Source organism: Haliotis rufescens, unplaced genomic scaffold (assembly GCF_023055435.1).
Source record: "Haliotis rufescens isolate VD_foot unplaced genomic scaffold, xgHalRufe1.0.p SCAF_57, whole genome shotgun sequence".
Classification (NCBI taxonomy): Eukaryota; Metazoa; Mollusca; class Gastropoda; order Lepetellida; family Haliotidae; genus Haliotis; species Haliotis rufescens.
The window spans coordinates 619,423-641,799 of record NW_025964301.1 but is presented as its reverse complement, the minus strand read 5'-3'; the positions used below and the strand labels follow the sequence as shown (position 1 = coordinate 641,799).

Genomic DNA, 22,377 nt, shown 5'->3' with positions numbered 1-22,377 from the left:
GCAATCAAATATTTTATAATTGGACTTGCCATGAGTAATTGATGTGATTGTTTTAAAATTTATCACAAGCAGATTTTTGTGAATCAAAGATGATAAAAAATAATACCAAAGCACCAACATTTAACCTTTAGTGACTGGGGAGCACTGCAACATTACAAGATGCTGTACTGGAAGCTGAAGACACAGACACTTGTTGTTGAACATGCTCATTAATTCCTTCAGATGATATGTCAGTTCTTGCCCTGAGATGATATTCCACTTTACAACCATTAGCTCACAGAAAGAAGAAACAGAATTCGTTTCACTCTCCTCTGACAAAAATTATCTTAATATGTACAATCAATTTTGTGAAACTGGTGACACAACAAGTTCATTGCAATCCCTGTTGAAATTCTGGTTAAGTCTAAGAACAATGAACTATTGTTTGGAACAAAACTTCATTCAGGATATGTTGGCAGATATGTGGAGGCTGTCAATATCCCAGTACCAAAGAGGTCTGGGTCTGGTGCTGCTGCTCCTAATGCTGCCCGAAGTGATGCAGGTCTCAGACGTGTACCACTTCGGTGAAACCCATGAGCACGGGTATGGTGCTGACAAACCTAGAAACATAATCGGGGCGAACCAGGATTCGAACCCACAATCATAGGTTTCTGGCATGCCCAAGGAACGCATCTCTGCACAGCAAATCACGGTGCCTTAGACGACTGGGCCACCCGTGCCCCCGGACTTGACTGAACCTATTAAACAGGATGAGTGACTAGTTTGCCTTTGTGAACTCTCAGTTTTGTTGCATGGTATTTATTCAAGTCTTCGAAGTTTGAAAATCAAGAGGGCTTTGTCATAATCCATCCTCTATATCTCCAGGACTCACTTTTCTATAAACCTGCACCAATCCCTGAATCCATTCCCATGGTTCTGGGGATCTCCAATTACCTGCCCTTGATTTTCATTGGACATTTTAATGTGCCTCACTACTCAGTCTAATGGTTACAAACCAGTCTCAATGTTGGGTTGGCGGCATCAGCCATATGGTGGCCAGTCCCATTGACCACGAAAGAGTCGACGAGGAATTCAACATTGAACAACTGACATGCGAAACAAAGCCCTCAAAACCCTATTGATGGAAAGGATGTCTTCATGTTCATTAATACTGGCGGAGGCAGTCCCTTTCCAATTTCCTTATCTCGCCGTTTGATTAGTCGGTAAAAATGTCATTGAAATCAAGGGTGGGTAATTAGAGATCGCAAGAACCATGGGAAAGGGTCCAGGGGCTAGTGTAGGTTTAACCAAATGCAAGCCCCGAGCTATAGAGGATGTGTCATAATCCTAAAGCAGAGCTCCAGATAAGCTGCGTATCTGCGTAAAATATGCATCAGAAATGCAGAAATACGCAGTTAAATCAAATCCAAGCGTATCAAATACGCAACGAACATTACAGATACGCTACAAAAATAAAACTTGTGCGTATCATCAAAATATTGTGAAGTAACCCTGTGTATTGGATTAGGAAATCAGCAACTTATTTTGAAATTATAAACAGGCATTCCGTCAACCTTGCCAAACTCCACGATGACAGTTACATCACGATCATTTGCCATCACACTTTCTTGTGGAAGTATCGTGGTATTTTTGAGTCCTATAAAGCTCTCGAACCCACACGACACCAATTTGCAGGGACTAGATGAATAGTGTTTTTAAATATTTAATTTAAATACCCATCTGTGTAAAAACTAATGGGTAACAGAAATTTGAATACCCAGATAGAATTACTGATACCCAATGATTTTAAAATGCATGGGTAAAATACCCACAACACCAAAAGCTTATCTGGAGCTCTGATAAAGTGACTGTTCTAGATTGAGAGGTCCCTACATTCAAATACCATAGCAGCAAACCTTAAGGACCCTAGGTTCCCCAACCACTCTTAATTTTGAACACTGAAATCTCATTTCATACTCAGTAGTTATATTGATATGAACTTTGTATTCATCTTTCTGTAGCAAATGGTGAAGTTAGCCATGTAGTCAACTAACATGGAGTGGTGTACAATAACACATTTTACACATCAAGTCAGATCTATCGTTTGTTTCAAAGACAACACATCAATTCATGATAATATATTTAGTTTGAGGGACGAGAAGTCAACTAGTTACATAAACAATGTACAATGCAACAACCAAGGTGACTTGACACATTCTGGTTCATGCAGTATGTGTATTAGCATCACTATCTGTGAGTGAGTGAGTTGGGGTTAACGCCGCTTTTAACAGTATTCCAGTTATATCATGGCATGTCAGCTTAATGTGGGAGGAAAGCCCGAAGTGATGCAGGTCTCAGACGTTTACCACTTCGGTGAAACCCACGAGCACGGGTATGGTGCTGACAAACCTAGAAACATAATTGGGGCAAACCAGGATTCGAATCACAACCATAGGTTTCTGGCGTGTCCAAGGGACAACTCTGCAGAGCGAATCGTCGCACCTTAGACGATTGAGCCACCCGTGCCCCCTAACCCCCCATCACTATCTGTACTGAAGATGTATTGATGTATATGACATCATCCTCGTCAATACTTCATAGATTTGTATGCATACACTACTTGCCTCCATCACTAGTGAACCGTTATACACCGACATGCAGTGTAGCGTGGACACATGTCTATTGTAAGTCAAGCAGTGAAATGAGGTTGTGTATACCACATAGAAGTCAAATGAGTTCTACTCAGTGCACAAATATTGTGCGTACCCTAAATTTGCCAGATATAGAAGCATTGTGTGGAGTAGATGGCCTAAAGGCTGTGGAAGATGGTGCAAGAGAAACGTGCCACTTGTGAGAGGTTTGATTACTTGTTTTCTCTCGCTGGAACCAGATCATGGCCTTCTTCATTGGTCAAAACAAGAGAGTGATGGAGGAATATAGCGTACACAAACCCAGGAAGTACTGATGAGGGAGAAAGACAAGTTCTATGGATGAACAACTTCTTTATTACAATTAGTGCAACGTTTCGGTGTAGATCCTAACACCTTTATCAAGCAAGTGATGTTAGGATCTACACCAAAACGGTGTTAGAATCTACACAGAAACGTCGCACTAATTGTAATAAAGAAGTTGTTCATCCATAGAACTTGTCTTTCTTCATCACACCAACTTCTAAATGCCACTGAAAGAAGTTACTGATGAGGGGACAACAAACATTGTAACTCATACATTCTTGTGTTATGACCATGTTTTTGTTTGATAGGTAATGCACAAGGTTCATACAGGCTTGAAAAGGCCTTGAATTTTAAGGTCCTTGAAAAGCCTCCATTTTTAATGCCATCTTGAAAAGCCTTGAAAATCACCAAAATAGCTAAAAAACCATAGAATTTGTACAATATAACACATACTTGTTAACATAAGTATTAAGACTGCTCATACTGACTTGTATTCCTTATGACTAATATAGTATGTTGGATTTAAAAAAAATACTGACCAAAGCTAATTACCCAATTAAAAAAGCCTTGAAAATGACAGTTGAAAGCCTTGAACTTTAGTGATCTATACTTTGACACTTTCAATATTTTCAATAAATATGGTTCAATAGATCCTGTGTCAAATGTTGTCATTCTGATTCAGATCCAAACAAAATCCATGGCTTTTGTGATGAGACAATATTAGTGAATGAATAGAAATTCTCATCATGAAATTGTTACCAAAAGGATGCCAAAGGCTTCCATTTGGATAATAAGCATAACATAAGAAGTATAACTGCATGATTTGGGGACACCTTTATTTCCGCGTGTTGTTTCAACAAACAATATCTTGCTTTAACTTGTAACATTCCCAGGACCAACAAAACATACATCATAAGGTAGCAGACTTGATTAGGTTTCAGTCTGTAAAACAAACAAGGTTTTATTCTTGTGTGTGTACATTTATAACAGGGATCCCACAGACACTCTCAGGAATAACTGGAAGCCCTTGGCATATACATAGAATCCTATTCCCAAGTAGCCAATGGGCTTAATTTTGGTGGGCTGAACAGCTCAGAGAGTGAGTAGAATTTTACCCCTCTTTGAGCAATAGTCGAGCAATAGTCGAGCAATATCACTGCAGGAGAGACCAGAAAATGGGCTTCACACATTGTACCCATGTGGAATTGAACCCAAGCCTTCAGCATGACAAGTGAACGCTTTAACCACTAGGCTACCCCACTTCCCCTGAACAGCTCAGTCAGACATGTTCTAAACATGTTTTCAGAAAAACACTGGCATGAGTGAGTGGGTTTCATTTTTATCACTGCGAGTCAGGTTTATCCAGGACAAAGTCTGAAGTCATCATGGTGATGTAGGTCTTGAGACAGTCACCATGGTTACCAATCTTGTGAAACTCACAAGCATGGGTATTGTACTGACAAACCTAGGATCATTACCAGGGCGAAACTGTGATTCGAACCCATGACCATAGGATACGAATTGCAATGCCATTAACGACTACTGCTCCAGCATGTCCGGCGCATCCAAAAGGTTCCAAATTCCTCAGTACTTATCAAGAAAAAGGTCATCAAAATCTGATGTATGTACTATCCAAATAATTGACTTATCATTGCTTATCCAGTTCCTGTTTGTAACCCTTCTGCCAGTTTAATCAATGCCGATGTGATTCAAAAGTAACATACTTGCAGTCCGGGCAACCAAATCATACAAGAATATGACAATGATGAGTGAAAGTGTTGACTCAGCAAGATGATTACTGTGTCTGAACATTATGGTATAAACATTGAAAATAAAATTATTAACAAAATCTACAGCACTACAAAGCATACGTGGCCTGCTGCCAACCTGTACACCCAAATTCCTGACTTTCTACTCAGCTTTGATGTCATCAAAACATCAGCACAAAACACTAGGCGAGGTGTCAAATGTATGCTAAATCATAAGTAAAATAAAACAAAGAATAAATTATAAATATAAAGAACAGATGAGAGAAATATGGTGAACATTACATTAATATAATGTACGAAGCAACATCATGCAGTCCCTTCATTGGCAATTAGATTATTTGTGATCGTAATGTACATGATTCAAGTAAACATGTTCTAATACATTTCGTAACTCATTTCCTTTGAACATGATTAATATATTATGAGTTTTTATTCATCGTCCATGCTTGTCAACCATTAGAAAAAATAGCTGTAATATGCTCAGAATCTGAACATTGTCCTTCTAACAGCTTTGACACACAAACACACATAGCTGCAAGTTCAGTGTGAAATGGAACATAGATCAATGCCCTAGTCATTTTGACATATACTTCAGATAAGGTTCTCTCCAACTTCCATAACTCGGTTGTAATGAGTTATCTCCCCTTGAGCTTCATCTTCATCACTTCTGTGATCATATATAACATGGAACACTACAATCAATAAATACATGTGTCATATCACAAGGTATGTTCCAAGTAACACTCAGATAGTTCTAGATGCTGTCATTCCAGCAGTGTCAACATTGTGTTGTTACCCTCATGACTTCCATTCGTTGTACCTAGAATCAAGGTTCATGAGCTCTCCAACACGCAGCATTACTGACGACTTGATAAAGGGGCACCTGCCACCTGGTATCACTGAAGAATAGCAGCTGTCACCATCACAGCCCATCGTCACCAATACAGTAGGCTTAGCTACAGTGATCCCTTCATTATCCACCAATTTCCATCGGACATACTGCAAAGAAATCCCTCTACAGACATCTGATCCTGTTGTCTATCACAAGGTCATCACATCTCCCACTGAGCTGTGAGCTTCAGAGACAAATCTCCATCTTGTGGCACACCATCCTGTCTATCACAGAAACATGCTGCCAGCTCAATGTATCCTTTCACTAACATCGTCCGAGTCCTGGCAGTGACTGACAGAAAACATCAACTACACATTACATCAGAAGTAGGCATCAATAATCTGGTGTATAGACTGTGTGACAGTGTAGTCCAAAGGTTTCACTTCCTCCATGTTGTGTGAGTCCCGTATGTGGTTCCACCGCTGTAGGATGTTACTATAGTGTAAAGCCAGCTGTTGTTTACCTACATTGTGGTACAGACGCAGCAGTCCACGGTAGTCATATTCCAGACCGCTGTAGCCCTCGCCAAATAATTTCTGACCTACAAGCAGACAAAACATTCAATTGGTTGAAAGAAACTTAACCCGTCCAACTATAGAACACAGACATCCCGATTAGGTATCATAACCCAGGAATATTTCACTTCACAAGTCAAATGCCTAAAACAAATCATAATACCGTATTCGACGTAATAAGCGCCCCGCTCAAATAAGCGCCCATGGCGATATTTGTTAATATATTGGCTAGTGAACAATCCCAATTAGCACCTCTTCCGATTGATCAATGTACACAAGACATACTCGTCTGTTATATATGCACCCTTAATTAAATCAAATTCTGGAAAAATATAACTGTCCTATACAAACATTTTCAGGCTGCCAGCATAAACCACGAAAATGATCTTTCAACTGTTTTTTCTCTCACCAAAATACCATTCTAATAAGAGCCCCCTATTTCTAATTTTGAGAGCGCCCTTGGCGCGTATTACGTTGAATACGGTAACCAAATTCCAATTAATTATTATTAGCCTGTCTGCTTTATTTTTTTACTCAAATAGATAACTATAGTACAACAGTACCACTCGAGAAAATACCAATGACTATATTGATAAAAGTGTACCACATCCTGATCAAAACATTTCAAAAGTACAAATCCCTCACAGTGACTTGAGTTTAACAACAGTATAAGCTAGTTTTCAGTTGTCCTACCAGTGAGAAACGGAACAAACCTTGTAACTTTTGTTTGATGTTAAATGCCGCACTCAGCAATATTCCAGCTATATGACAGCGGTCTGTAAATAATCGAGTCTGGATCACACAATCCAGTGATTGACATCATGAGCATCGATCTACGCGATTGGGATACAATGACACGCATCTACCAAGTCAGCAAGCCTGACCAGCTGATCCCGTTAGTCGCCTCTTACGACAAGCATAGTTGGTTATTACAGCTTTGCAAACCATTGTGACATCAATGACAATTAAATGACATCACTAATCTCTCTGCCATTGGGGCTGATTAGCTGTACCTTTTACATTCAAATCACTGCTTATTTAGTGATCAGAAACTGAAAATGTTGGATAATGATTTTGGATGACAAATGAAATCCTATCCTTGTAACATCTGATATCAAACACTCGTGCTGTATATCAAACACTCTTGATACAATTACCAATAAATACTTAAACATTTGTTGACTTGTGTTGACATATATCATAAGACACTTGCGTGAGATTCTCGATGATATAGCGATGTGTATGTGTGTGGGGCTCCTTGTACTCATCCGGACTAATGCCGATTTTATAGTGCTAGCCCACTGAGATACCATGCCACAGTTTAACATGAATACCCCACTCAGACACAATATGCTGACTCCCAAGCCGACCAGTCCTTGTTTTAGCCCCTTAATGCCAAGCGCCAAGCAGGGTAACAAGTACCATCTTTTCACGTCTATTGGTATGACGGGGACAGGGACAGGGGCGTGGGCGTGGGCGTGGGCGGGGACAGGGATCTAAACCCCAACCTTCCGCTCTCCAGGTAGACGCTCTACCACTAGACCACAGAGGCGGACCCTTAATTGTGACATAACTTACACAGTTTGAATGAAGAAATCCATATTACCTTCAAAATTGACAGTTATTACCATGGTGGATAATCATATACAGTTCTGACTGAGTTCTATCAAACAATGCCTACCTATTGCTATTGAACGTAGATAGAGTTTTTCTGCCTCATCAAATTTCTCCATATCGTAGTTGTACAATGAGGCAAGATGTCCAACAGACAGTGCCACCTCATAGTCCTCTGGCCCCAGCAGCCGTTCTTTGATCTCTATAGCCTTCAGGTGCATCTCCTCCGCTTCCTGCAACACAGCAACATCAACACATATTAAACACCACCTTTTCTCCATTCAGTACATTCTGACCCTGCAATATTGGAGGTGAGGTGAGGTGAAATGGGGTTTAATGTCGCGTCCAAGATTATTGCACTTATATAGCGACGTGCATGCACAAGTATGTGTGTGTGTGTGGCTGCTTGTACTAGTCCGGACTGATGCCGAATTATAGTGCTAGCACACTGAGATACCATGCCGCAGTTTAACATGAATACCCTACTCAGACCCAGTATACTGACTCCGAGGCGGCCAGTCCTTGTTTAGCCCCTTAATGCTGAGCGCCAGACAGGGTAACAACAAGTACCATTTTTTAACGTCTTTTGGTATGACGCGGCTGGGGATCGAACCCCGGACCTTCCGCTCTCCTGGCGGACGCTCTACCATTACGGAGGCGGTCCCTGAAAGATTGGAAGGATTATCGACAATGATAAGAGCCATGAATGGCTTCATAGCAAGTTGTATGCTTTCAGAATCAGCACTCCTATTTCCTTATCAAAGAAGGAACCAGATTCCAAATGTTTAGTCATTTTCTGTTACCAGGCAGTAATTGTGGTAATGCTAGAGCTGGTAGAACCATCTCTCCAGCAATAAAAACTTAAAAACCGAACTTGACGACTAGTCTAGCAATTACTTTTTAAGCCATCACCTAAATGCAGAAAGGAGATTAGTTTTTATGGGACAAGCCAAGGAGTGAGTTTAGATTCATAGTCACATCGGCATTATTCCAGCCATATGGTGACGACAGGCCAAGGAGGTTTCTCTGATAACACAATTAACCAAATATTGTAACCACACAATCCTCATTCAGTCGACACTATGTTTATAATAAACACAATAATTAACAAACTGACGGATATAACGAACTGGGTTTCTTGTCCCGGTCATTTGCTGTGAATATGATGTATATATGTTTATAACAAACAACTTTTATAACCAACTAAAATAAGTGGTGCATTAGAGTTCGTTATAACCGTAGTTTACTGTATTCTGCCACTGAATCCTTATGCTTACCTTGTATCTGTGCATGGACTGATACAATCTGCCTAGGTTGCCATAGTGTTTGGCTGTCTGGACATTGTTTTCCCCGAAGGCCTTCTTGGCCAGTTCTAGAGACTGTAGGTGAAGGTCCTGGGCCTCATGCAGGAGCTGGTCCTCCATCTTCTTGTTATGGCTGTCAATGGCAATCTCCTCCAGGATCAGAGCTGCCAACAAACATATCTGGCTCAAACATCTATACTAGACTACAATAAACCCATAGCCACACCCTGTCTGCTCCTTCCCTAGCCTATAAGTAACATACAGAAACCAGCTGTATTCATTTACAAAGACAGCTCCACCCATTCCACCATACAGTTCATTCTGTCCCTGCAGGATCGGACGGCTTATCGACAATGACAAGAGCTTGGAATGGCATTTCTGCAAGCTGCATGTATTCAGAACTAACACTGTTTAAACTAGGAACCAGATTCCAAATTTTTAGTCATTTTCTGTTACTAACATACTGTTATCATGGTAATGCCAGAGCTGGAACAAGTTTCTCTCCAGCAATTCTCTATAGTTTCACGTAACTTAAAGTGTTTACTGTTTCAGGAAAATATGTTGTTTGTTGTTTAACCCCGCACTCAGCAATATTCCAGTTTTACGATGGCGGGCTGTATATAATCGAGTCTGTTCCAGACAATCCAGTGATTGACATCATGAGCATTGATCCACGCAATTGGGATACGATGACATGAATCAACCAAGTCAGTGAGCCTGAGCACCTGATCCTGCTAGTCGCCTCTTACGACAGAATACCAGTATTTGTCTTTTACGTCAAGCATGGGTTGCTGAAGACTTTTTCTTAACCGCATCACCACAGGTGGAAAATATGTATTGATATAGCCATTTGGTATCATATTCTCTTACTTCCAAATATGATATTACACAATTATGTTTTGTGGACATTTAACACAAAAGAACACACAGCAGCTTGCACCTATTTGAGGTGAGGTGAAGACAAGAAGACAATGATAACCTTTAACTATGGACACTTCACGAGATTAATTAAGTTTTTAAATCCACAAATCCAAAGTAGAATTGGTCTTCAGCAACTGATACTTGCTGTAAAAGGCGACTATGCTGGTCGTAAAAGGCAACTAACGGGATCGGGTGGTCAGGCTCGCTGACTTGGTTGATGCATGTCATCAATCCCAATTGCTTGGATCGATGCTCATGATATTAATCACTGGATTGTCTGGTCCAGACTCAATTATTTAGACCGCCGTCATATAGCTGGAATATTGCTGAGTGCGGCGTTCAACAACAAACCAACAACAACACAAATCCAAATCGGTATCAACGTGTGTACGACTTATGCTAGTTTTATTGTGTAACATAGATATCCACACAGACTTTATACTGACATTATAGCCGTCCAGTCATTGTTTTATCCTCTTAATGATGAGAGCAAGGCAGGGCAACAACAGGTACCAGAGGAACAACTGGGGATCAAACCACCATCCTTCTGCTCTCTAGACAAATGCTATATCCACTACACCACAGAGGCGATCTTGAAGGGGGACAGGCCAATATCAGACATTGATGCAAGAATTGGGCACTTTATCCTATCACATTACAGACCTTGTTTTGACTGTCCTGAGGAAATAATACTGATCTCAAAATACTCACCTTTGACTCTTTTTGAAGAGGAAAGTAATAAATGATCTATTGGAAGAATATTGCACAAAATCTCAATCGCCTTTTCAGCATGATCTCTGCAAAAAAGAAAACTGCAAAATTACAGTTGCCACAGAACACACTCAAGAAGGTTTTTGCAAAAGACATATTTTTTTATTCATGGCATAAACAGTAAATACACATCACAGCTGATACTCACTTTGCCTTCTGGAACCTGCCCGAACTGTACTGCTCGACATAGGACGCATACGCAAGGTCTTCATGGGCAATGGCCACATACAGGTTGTTACCACCAAACACAGCCTGTCGGATGTCTAGAGCAATCTAGCCAGAAAAATAAATCAAATGTCATAAACCTGTTCGAGGAGATAAAGTTGTCAGGTAATATTGCAGCTGCTGATACTGCATTGATCAGAGAGGTAAAGTTTACCTGATGGTCATGCCAACAAGTACCAGAGCTATAGATAAGCGTTTGGTTATTTGGGTATTTGGTTGGTTGGTGTGTTGTTTAACGCCGCACTCAGCAATATTCCAGCTATATGACGGCGGTCTGTAAATAATCGAGTCTGGACCAGACAAACCAGTGATTGATATCATGAGCATCGATCCATGCAATTGGGACCGATGACATGCATCAACCAAGTCAGCGAGCCTGACCACCCGATCCCGTTAGTCGCCTTTTACGACAAGCATAGTCGCCTTTTACGGCAAGCATGGGTTGCTGAAGACCTATTCTACCCCGCATCTTCACAGGTCTATTTGGGTATTTAACCCAGGGGGTTGATTTTGATTGGGTATTCAAAAAAATTTTACCCACCTGTTTCTTCACATTTGGGTATTTAACTTAAAACATGTTTTGTAACAAACCCTGTAAATCATTTAAAACTATGTGAATAGCAGTATACCAGTCTGCATCTGCTTGCGGCTTCCTCTCGGGAAGCCATTTCTTGTTAATTTGTTTATTTCTTTAATCACCAATCGGCGACTGTTTAAGATACAACATGTACATTGACTATGCACGATGTGCTTTTCAATTGACATCTATTGTTGAGTATGTTTGTCGCAGAAGCTTTTCTGAACGTAACTGTTGGTAAGTGAATTTGGCGATCAGTTGATACACAATAATTTTATCTAATAGTTGTAACATACGCAATTGTTTTAACTTATAGTTATAATATACATATTTATTTTTTCCAATATCATATTAATGGTTCTTGTTGCTTGTTTGATATGCTAGGATTTTATTTTATTTTAAGCATATTTTATGCAAATACGCAGCAAATCTTGAGCTCTGAAGTATCATGACCTCATAGGGGTCCTGGGTGGGAATAGTGAGTGAGTGAGTTGGGTTTAACGCCGCTTTTGACACTATTCCAGTTATATCACGGCGTGTCAGCTTAATGTGGGAGGAAAGCCCAATGATGCAGGTCTCGGACGTTTACCACTTCGGTGAAACCCATGAGCACGGGTATGGTGCTGACAAACCTCGAAACATAATCGAGGTGTACAAGGATTCGAACCCACGATCATAGGCCCCCTGGTGGGAATAGGTCCCCTACAACCTATGCTGGTCGTAATAGGCGACTTAATGAATTGGTACATGTTTAATATTGAGGTTTTCTTTTCCTTGCTTTTGACATGTGCTTTCATTACAACAAATTACAGTAAACCTTAACAGAGATATACAAAGGAAAGATGTGTGTCATGTGTGTCTGATTTTGATTGACTCTGGTCACAAGTTCAATACAACAAACAGCACTTACCTGGTACACACAAACAGACCCAGGTATTGAATCTACATTGAGTAGATAGAAACCATAGTCAAGAAGAGCATCAGAATACTTGGGGTGATGGCTTCCAAAATGCTCCCTGGGATATGAAAAGAAAAGTTTTCATAATAAGCAAGAATTTAGGAAACGCAATGCTGAATTTGGCATACTGCAGAAGACTACTGGACATATATCACATTATCAGATTCTATGACAGGTACACTGTGAGGGGACACTCCAATCTTTGTAAAAAGCACAAAATTACCTTGCATATGCAACTGCTTGTTTGATAAGAACTTCTGCCTTTTCAAACTCTCTCTTTACTACACATGCCTTGGAACACTGCCGCAACACATCCACCACAGCCTGATACACAAACAAGTAAACAAACATTTATATTCAAATATAAGATGGCTATGCTATGAATCACAAAAAACAATGAAGAACGAAGCGTGATTTATTTCACGATAAAACATTGTTCTATCATAACGTAATTTCTGGAGATTCAAACATGTGATTGCAACATGATGACGTCGTAAATTGGACAACAATATTTTTTAGAGGGAGGTGTCTAATGAGTTGTTCCTCGTAGATGCAGCTGGGCAACGTAGATAAACACAAAGGCCGAATGATAGCATCCATAAAATGGACTTGTGCAACATTACTGAGGTTGGATTCTATGCAGGGAGTCATCATTATTTAAATACGGGCAAACATTTAAAATCTTGTACATATTATTAACATCCTTAAAGAGGTTGAATATAATATTGATATCTCATATAAATAAACAGCTCATGGTCATTGTTTATTGTACAATAAAACACTGCAGGGAGAATCATAGTTTATTCTTCCTGCAGTGTTTTTTTAAAAAGATAAACAACTCCCACTCATCGTTTATTTCTTTATGAATCACAATATTAAATATCTGTTGTTAACTGTTAACAGGATTTACACAAGTCAGAAATGTGCTTCCAGGATTCACAAACTGGATGCAGAAAACAAATACATCACATCCTGAGTGACGCACATTAACATTCATTGTACCAAATTCTTGACAGGAAATACAAAGCTCCTGTAATTGAATCAAATCCCCAAGTACAGTACACTACACCATTTCCTTACTTTCAGAACCTTCATATTTCCTGTAAGGACCCTTGAAATTAATTATTGGGGATCTCCTTGACCCCTAGTTTTGTAGGTCAAGGTAAAACTCTGGACTTAGTTGTCACGTTATATTTACTGGACTTATTTGTCAACTTGTAATGTATGGAACTAAGCTGATATGACATTGCTATGACAGTGCGGACAGAGTCAAAATGATTATATCATTGTTCAAACTTCAGGGGCGGTGGGGCAGTCTGGTGGTTAAAGTGATTGCTCGTAACGTTGAGGACCCAGGTTTGATTCCCCATGTGGGTGTAATGTTCAAAGCCCATTTCTGGTGTTCCTGCTGGGACACTGCTGGAACATTGCTAAAAACGATAAACTGTACCCACTCACCTACTCAAATCTTCAGGGTTTGAAATTAACATAAGTCTGCTCATCTGAGACTACAAAAATTCAGGAAGGACTTATGACATTTGCTTGTGGACTACCACCCTTGACATTATGTAGATGTCAACTCTGTAGCAGATCATATTTGTCGACAATGAACAATGATGAAGGTTTTATGATAAAAATTCATTAATGCTTATCCTGACTCATACTAATTTGCCTATCTCTTTCTTCTTCCTGAAATGTAGATGGTTGATGTGAAAGAACTTCCACAGCCCTGAGTCGAGATGGGCACCAAATCCTTGGAGTGAGGCGCCTACAAATAGATGCTGATTGTATTTCGAAGTGTGTGGAAGTGTTTAAGTTCTTGTTGATCGAGGAACAGCATCAGGGTAAGGGGATGCCAGACTGCCCCACTAAACACGCAGATTGCTTCCCTCACTAATTATGCACTCCGAGGAACGGTTTGAGGAATCTTTGGATACTGTCAAGGCTTGGGATGAAGGCAGTAGACCTAAAGTCACTTGCCACTGGTTGACCGATATTCATTTGTGACTGCTGCTGGAAGATGTCTTTGGATCCTTATCCAACGATCTTCTGGAACTTGAATATGGTTTCGCCCCGTCAGGAACCTGATGCCCAAGAACTTGAGATAGTGTTAGTAATTTCACAGTGAAATTTGGTTGAAGTCTGAGTAGCTCTGCATGGTGATGAGCTTGAATCCTGTCATCCAAATAAAAAGCGCAACGGAGATCCACTTGTTGTGCTGAAAGGCCACGACTGGTTTGGTCACCAAAATAACCACAGAACCATTGAAATTCCAAAGGGCAGGACTGTCCATTGGTAATGTTGAACCTTGTACAGGAAACTCAGATAGTTCCTGGAGGCTAGATGGATTGGGATGTGAAGGTTGGCATCTTGGAGATCGATGCTTGCCAAGTAATCATCCTGCTTTATCGTTTGTTTTAGTTGTGGTGGGTGGATCATCATGAATTTGTCGGGCTTTGGGAGATACTTGAATTCTTTCATTTGTAGATTAAATGAGTTTTGGGGGGGACTAAGACGATTGGTGAGTAGAAACCTGGAGTTATGGGATTGGTTTGTACTATCTCCAATAGTACACTCTGGTCTGAGAGTCGGACATCAATGTATAGTCCTCATCAATCTCCGGGGCCCAGAGGAAGGCGGCCATCCCATGTAAAGGAAACACCTTGACATTGAAGTTTGGCATCGTCAAACTCTGGGACTGGGTAGCTTTAAGAAAAGAGGCATGAAGGTTCTTGGCTATCTGTGAAATAGCCTTAATCGGTGGAATGGTCAAGGTGTTGATATCATCTGCCTTTATGAAATAGGACTTGCTACTAGGAGTATCCCTGGAGGGTGACGAATTAGGTAGGCTATCGGCGACCCATGCCAACATCTTGTGATCCTCATTGACAAATGGAAATTCTTCTGACTGGCATGACATCCTCATCTTGGAGTAGGTAGGAAGCATTTGTGTTAGAGGCTGTGGAAGAATGAAGTGACGGCTGAGAAACCCCTTCAGAAGAAACCATCGACGTAGTAGACTGCACGCAGGGTATGCTCAAAGCCGCTGCTGCTGCATGGCTAGAAGAACAAGCGACCAAGTCTGTGTTCAACGAAGGAGGTGCAGAGATTGCGGGAAAAAGACCGTGCAAACATTGACGGTTGCATGAAGGCAGACGGTTGCGCAAAGGTCTAATGTTGCACAAATGTCTGTGGCTGTATGAAGGTTGGGGGCTGGACAAACGATGAAGCTGTGTGGAGGTGGAAGGCAGCGCGCCAATGTCTTCATTTCCTGAGGTAAAAGCCGAGGAAGGCTTCATGGAGGATGATCACTTCGACATTGTGGAGGTGTGATCCTTCATGAAGGTCTGCGCCATCGTGAAATACGACGTCTTTGAGGAGGACAGAGAGGATTTCATCTTCGCCAACGACTGGAGATTATTACGAGGGTCGAAAACGTCACAGGAGACTTCTTCTTCAACTTGGTATCAAAGTCGCTCTTCATAGGAGAGAGTCAACACTTCTACTGCTGACGGATGAAGTCTGGGCGGTCTCTGTAGATGAAGTGAAGCGTGAAGAATCTCTCCTCTTCCTGTCTATCTTCTTCCTCTCAACAGCGTAGATGTATTTAGCAAATTCTTCTTCAGTCAAGGGGGAGCAGAAGTTGCAGTTATCGTCGTCTGTAGTACAGTTTTGTTTCGGTATAAGTTAAACAAATTGGGTGTGGATCACGACTGGAGATACTCAGACGACACATTGTACACATTTTCATTTGGAAAACAAGATGAAACTTAACGATCCAAAAAGAGGAAAATCCTTTGCCGAATCAAAAAAATAATTGTTGAGTATGAAGAAGGAATGTTTAATAAAGGTAATCAAATCCAAATTAGTAATAGGAAATAGCAAAATGATTAGGATGGCTTGCATTATAACTGCACAAGAAAGAGTGACGAGTCAGACTGGTTGGTCACGTGTTTCCGGTGCACTTGGACATGAGAGGGGCAAGATGTTTTCTGTTCATTGGGAACACTACACAAGAGTTTCCAATACGTTTCGGGAAGAAGAAAGAGGTAAGCAAATTAGTATGAGTCAAGATCAGGTAAAATTACAAACTTAATCCTAACCCTAAACTTAGATCTCTTTTCAATCATAGTTCATCTCTAAAGTTTAATAGCATGAGCTAAATTGGGACAAGCACTGCGAAAACAGCACCTGGATAAAATATTTCAAATATGTCTCTAATAGTCAATGCTGAATTCATTTGCATTCTTACCTTATGAGACAAAGAGGGAGCCAGTTCATGTAGAGCCAGTGTACAATACTTGTAAGCCTGTGAAAGAAATATGCAATCAAAATACAAGGCCGATATATTCATGGAAACATTGACAAGGAGTATAGTAAGCCTCATAAGCTATGATCAGCTGATAATAAAGTAACACTGAAACAAAAACACTGTTCCAGTATTTTGTCCAAATCAGAGGAATATGTCACACAGATACAACAAACAAAAATGTCTGAACAAAGATGTGGTCTCTGAAACCAAATTGTTTTATCTTCACACATGTATTCTACAAATTAAAGAACTGTTGGTACATTCTCAGGTTCAGCAAGGGGTGGTAGGGTAACCTTTTGGTCAAAGGGTTCACTCATCATGCTGAATGCCCTGGTTCAATTCCCAATATAGGTACAATGAATGCAACCCATTTCTGGTGTCCCATGCTATGATTTTTCTGGAAGTGCAATGTGGCAGAAAGCAACATAAAGCACACTCACTCACTCAACACATAACAATCACTGACCTCATCGTACTGACTTTCAGCAAACAGCAAAGCACAGCATTCTGTGTAGAGAGCTGACTTGCTGACTGTTATCCCATGCTGCGCCAGAATCTCCATCAGGCGGAATGCTTCCCTGCAGGTCTGGTCGGCCTCTCTATACTTACAGTTGGCATTCTGTACATGCAGTAATCTGGAAGACCCCGAAAAAATGACGTAACAAGACATCACAGACTTGACAATATTCACAACAGGAGTTCTACACAAATACGACACTGATGTTCTCTCTGGTACTCTGCAGCATATCGGGATGTAACGATTCAAGAAACTTTTAATTCACGTTTGGAACTTTACACTGCATGTTAGCCTGAGCAGACACAAATTTAACACAAGCTAATAAAAAACACAAAATGTACTAGTCCATGCACGTGAGCAATTTTTATTTTTCTCAAATTTCATCATGGTCATAGTTTTCCATTTATCTAAATGCATACATAATTATATCTTCCACTAGCCTATATCAAAGACTTACCCTTGCCACATCAAGGCATTTTTTCTTGGCTCGACCCTGGGGCCACCTCGCGTATACCACGAGGTGCCCCATGTCATACAAAATGCAATATCCAATCAGATAGCTGTACTTATCTCATATTGTTTCACAAAGATGGCGACTACCATAGGCAACGACCTAGTCAATCAGATTATGAAAACAATCGCGATTTCGTCCCTGACACAAAAACATAGGCAATCGTTGTGGGGTTTAAAAGATGAACAAGACATATTCGTGTCAACAAAGACAGGCAGCGTTAAATCAATTCTTCCGAAGGTGTACCAGTCCTAGATGATGATTTTGTGAAACGTGGGATAATCTAATCATATATAGCCCAGGAAAGCGGGGTCGATGTGGCAAGGGTGGAAACAAGACTGATAAAAAAGGCTAGTGGACGCTCTTGCCTCGGGAAGATGACATAATTCAAGGACTGGCAACATACCTGACACTGCATTCTAAAGCTCTACACAAACTGCCAGTATCTGTCTCCGCCTGACACACTTCCGCACATGCCTTGTACACACGCTCACTGTCTTGAAACCAGCCTGCATCACTGAGAAAGCCACCTGGAAGCAAAATGACATCTTTTGACAAACGAGACAGATTAGAAACATAGGGTAACAGAGAGATGATCATGACATGTTTGTTATCTTACTGTGACAAGACATTGTATAAAGTTTTAACACCACTTTGAACATTGTTTAGTAACATCATGCTATGTTAGTTTGATGTGGGAGGAAAGATTGAAGGGAGGCCGGTATCAAAACATTTACCACTTCAGTGAAATCAACAAGCATGTGTACGGTGCCAACAACCCTAGGAACATAACTATGGTTAACCAGGAGATCCAACACGCGATTACCGTATTCGACGTAATAAGCGCCCAGAGCGCTCTCAAAATTAGAAATAGGGGGCTCTTATTAGAATATTTTTTTGGTAAAAAAAACAGAGTTGAAAGATAAATTTCATGGTTAATGCTGACAGCCTGAAATGTTTATGTAGGACAGATATATTTTTCCAGAATTTAATTGCCAATAATATAGGGTGCACACGAGTGCGTATTATATGCGAATAGGGGAAGGAAGTGGTGCATATTACATGCGAATAGGGGTCTGAAGGGGTGCTAATTGGGATTGTTCACTAGCCAATTTATTAGCAAATCTCGACAGGGGCGCTTATTAGAGTGGGGCGCTTATTACGTCAAATACGGTATAGGTTTGTGGCACTATATGGTATTCCTGAGGGGAACGCAACTCTGGATTGTGAATTTCTGCGTCTTAGACGACTGGGCTACCCATGACCACTGATCATGTAAACAGTCAGCCTGATACCATGGTGAAGCTCTTTTGCAGCAATTGTCCTTAAATATTTACGAAATGATGGTCTTAATTGGTACAGATACAAACATTTTCTGGAATAAATATTTGAATTGCCATTTTTGTGTTTCTACAATAATTAACCGACTGTGAACATTGTGGCTTTCAACTTGTAGCGCCAACGCCTTTCTTTGGCACTGAACCAGCCTGTTATCATTCCATATTGGGCTGGGTGTGTCAAACCCTCACCATGTGTGCACATGTACAGTAGGAAACCTACCTAAATTAAATCCAAGCTGCAGATATCTGATTTTTGTGTACTGATCTTTCTTCATTATTTCTGACAAACGAACAACAAAAGAATCAGCCAAGATTCCCGATGCCCGTAACCCATGATCCATCAATGCTTGAAAACAGTGGTGTAGAAGGTGTCTGCAAAGCAAGATGTAAACATATAGTAAACAGGCACATTAACGTCTCTCACTTTCACTCATACATACAGCAGGTTCATAGGGGGAACCTTTTGCAGATCTTTGAGGTCCATGATAAGGACACCTTCAATTTAACCCTTAATCAATATTAAAAATTCCTTTTGTTTAGCAGACAGGCTGGCCTTTTGAAAATGTGGATTTTCAATTCCGACTACGAAACCCATTACGTGTACTTGGGCAAAGTCACTTAAACATACAGAATTTGAAATACGCTGTGTACTGGTGCCACAGCTCCGTAAGCACAGGACCAATTCCCAGACCTTTATTGCTAGGTGTGACTATTGGGCCATTTACACTATTGCGATTGTATTGCAGTCGTAGCCCACACTATTGCAATAGTACTGCGATATTTGTCAACTATTGCAGTAGTATTGCTATAGTAGTAAACTCACTTTAAGGCTTGATAATCATAGTCATCAACGTAATAGAAATGAATAAAGTATTGCTTACAATCTCAAACATCTCTCCCTGTCACTGATCAAACCAAAGGGAAGTACATCTAATCTGATGTTGCCGTAATCCTTGCTAACCAACACAGAGGCAGGCATACTATTGACGATAATATTGGCATTATTAATTCCTATCTATATTATAGTTGGACCACCACAATGTGAAATTCATTTCTTAATAACAATTTCTATAGCATTAAACGTCATATATATGAGTGTATAACCCCACTAAAAAGGACCTTTTTTTTAATTCCCGTACAATCAGGGTTTTTTTCATTTGTCTAATTTTGACTTCTTTGCCTCCTGCAGCTTTGAAATAGTCAAAAAATTATCCAGGTTACCCAAATTGGCATGGTCATCACCGGAAGGAAGGGTTGTGATACACTACTGCTGATTGGCTGCATAATTTCCAGGATATATTTGATCCAGTCAGAAAGCTTGTCTTTACTATTGGACCCAGTTACTAGGCATGAGACATTTTTCAATCGGAAAATCAAACTAAGACATAATAGGAGACATTATAAGAATATAATACATCTTTGGCATAATGAAACCAAATGCACGGAGTAAGCAGTTGTTGTGTCGTTACAAGGGTCAGAACTTCAACCAGCAAGTCGGGCTAACTGCTTTCAAATACTATTAGCCAGACGTATAATTCACTAACCACACTGTAGGGCTAACAGTTATTTTGATCTTTGATTTACCTCAGATTGGATTACCTTTGGAAGCATTCGTGAAGGGTGAGATAGCTTGCCCTAATACAAACTCAAAAGTAACCCTCAGATCAAAAAGGGGTTCTTAGCCCTAAGTATCGAAAGGTGTGCTTGCTTACAAAGGGGTGTTTGATGCCTAACCAAAATGATCATATTGGAGAGCAAAAAACAGAAAGGGGCCCCAAGGATAGTGTTGGATCGAAGAGCATGCAAAATAAGTGATTTACCAAATATTGTACCCAATCCCAAAGCTATCACAACTGGACTGAAGTATAGATTATACAAATTGGACAAATATCAATACAAACCTTTTGTCATTGACTTTTAAGACTTTGGCAAATGTATCTAAATCACTAAATTCCATTCCCAACTGACAGAGTCTTCCCTTACTGTAGAGCTGAAAAAAGAAAGATTTTAAAATCATGATTTTGTAAAACCAAACATGCGAAGACTAAGGATGACACATATGTTTTAATAAAATCTAATCATAACTATATTTCGTAATAATGTATCTGTTGGCGTCAGAACAATAGTCTTAATTGTATTCATTTCTTCACTAATATACCATCATAAGTAAACTCAAGTTCCAGTGCCCCTCAGTCACTGGCGATCTCTCCCAAAGTGCGCTATTGTGAAGGTCTTGTGACTGACTCTGCGTTAGCGAGACATAATGTTAATCGTGAATGCATCTGACAATTGTTTAAATTATCATTTTACAAATTGGCAGGTAGTCAACGAACATAATTGACATTTACTGACAGCTGATACCAGGAAATTCAGGTACGAAACCGAATGTGGGCTGCCATTTTTTATTTCTTATTTTTCAAAAATGTGACTTACCTTATAATATATATCAAACTGCACATTTTCTGGTAGAACCTTTAAATCCCTTCTGCCCCTTGGATATGAAGCTACGATAGCTGAAACGGCTGTATTATACAACGAATCAGGTACCCAATGCAACGCACAGGCAGACGCCATGATGGATACCTTGACCAGTGACGTCACTCTAAGGGAGGCAACTCATGTTCCAAATACCGCTATGTCGCCCCAGGCACCTACTCTAACTTTGAAAGTTGGATTACTTTTTTTCTTCGCGGATTCAAAATTTGCTTATTATGAACTATAATCTCGACTGGTATGATTTGTGTTCAGCGCTAATTACCATCTGGCGTCTCCGCTGGCTAATTAAAGCGACACCGGCGAGACGACTGAGAGTTGGTGTATTGACTTTAATCTTGGAGTTGTTTCACCAAATATCATTCTCCCGATGAATTAGTTTTTCAAATGTTCATTAAAAACGAAAATCCGTATTTTTTTTAAATTGTAAGAATTATTAAAACCAGTGCAACTCTTTCTTCACTTGTATTTTCATATATGATCGTGAATATGTGAGTGGGTTGGGTTTAACGCCGCTTTGAACAATATTCCAGCTACATCATGATGTGTCAGCTTATTGCAGGAGGAAAGCCCGAATAGATGGGGGCCTCAGACGTTTACCACTTTGGTGAAACCCACGAGCACGGGTATATGGTGCTGACAAACTTTGTATCATAATCGGGACGAACCGGAATTCGAACCCACGACCACTGGTTTCTCAAATGAAGGGATGCCCATGTATTAGT

The 22,377-nt window shown here is 40.3% G+C and overlaps 1 protein-coding gene across 2 annotated transcripts; it reads right to left on the bottom strand.

Moving 5' to 3' along the window:
* Nucleotides 1-3,744: 3,744 nt before the first annotated feature.
* LOC124137830 (amyloid protein-binding protein 2-like) lies at nt 3,745-21,749 on the bottom strand. Of its 2 annotated transcripts, none has more exons than XM_046504298.2 (13): nt 21,593-21,749; nt 21,061-21,149; nt 19,380-19,531; nt 18,226-18,349; nt 17,258-17,426; nt 16,732-16,788; nt 12,703-12,803; nt 12,432-12,537; nt 10,868-10,992; nt 10,660-10,760; nt 9,001-9,191; nt 7,791-7,956; nt 3,745-6,135 (listed from the first exon to the last, which is right to left on the bottom strand). In XM_046504298.2, the coding sequence occupies exons 1-13, from the start codon at nt 21,731-21,733 to the stop codon at nt 5,915-5,917; spliced, it is 1,743 nt and encodes a 580-aa protein (XP_046360254.1). In that variant the 5' UTR covers nt 21,734-21,749; the 3' UTR covers nt 3,745-5,914. The 2 variants fall into 2 exon arrangements, with proteins under 2 accessions (XP_046360254.1, XP_046360255.1); XM_046504299.2 differs by having other exon boundaries at nt 10,660-10,745.
* Between the last annotated feature and the right edge of the window lie 628 nt (nt 21,750-22,377).

Bases quoted from the DNA above. Each gene is read 5' to 3' on its own strand.
- LOC124137830 (XM_046504298.2), bottom strand. From the start codon at position 21,733: ATGGCGTCTGCCTGTGCGTTGCATTGGGTACCTGATTCGTTGTATAAT. The intron at 21,150-21,592 runs GTAAGTCACATT...TTCTTTTTTCAG, and splicing joins AGTTTGATATATATTATAAG to CTCTACAGTAAGGGAAGACT. The intron at 12,538-12,702 runs GTAATTTTGTGC...TTCATATCCCAG, and splicing joins CAAGCAGTTGCATATGCAAG to GGAGCATTTTGGAAGCCATC.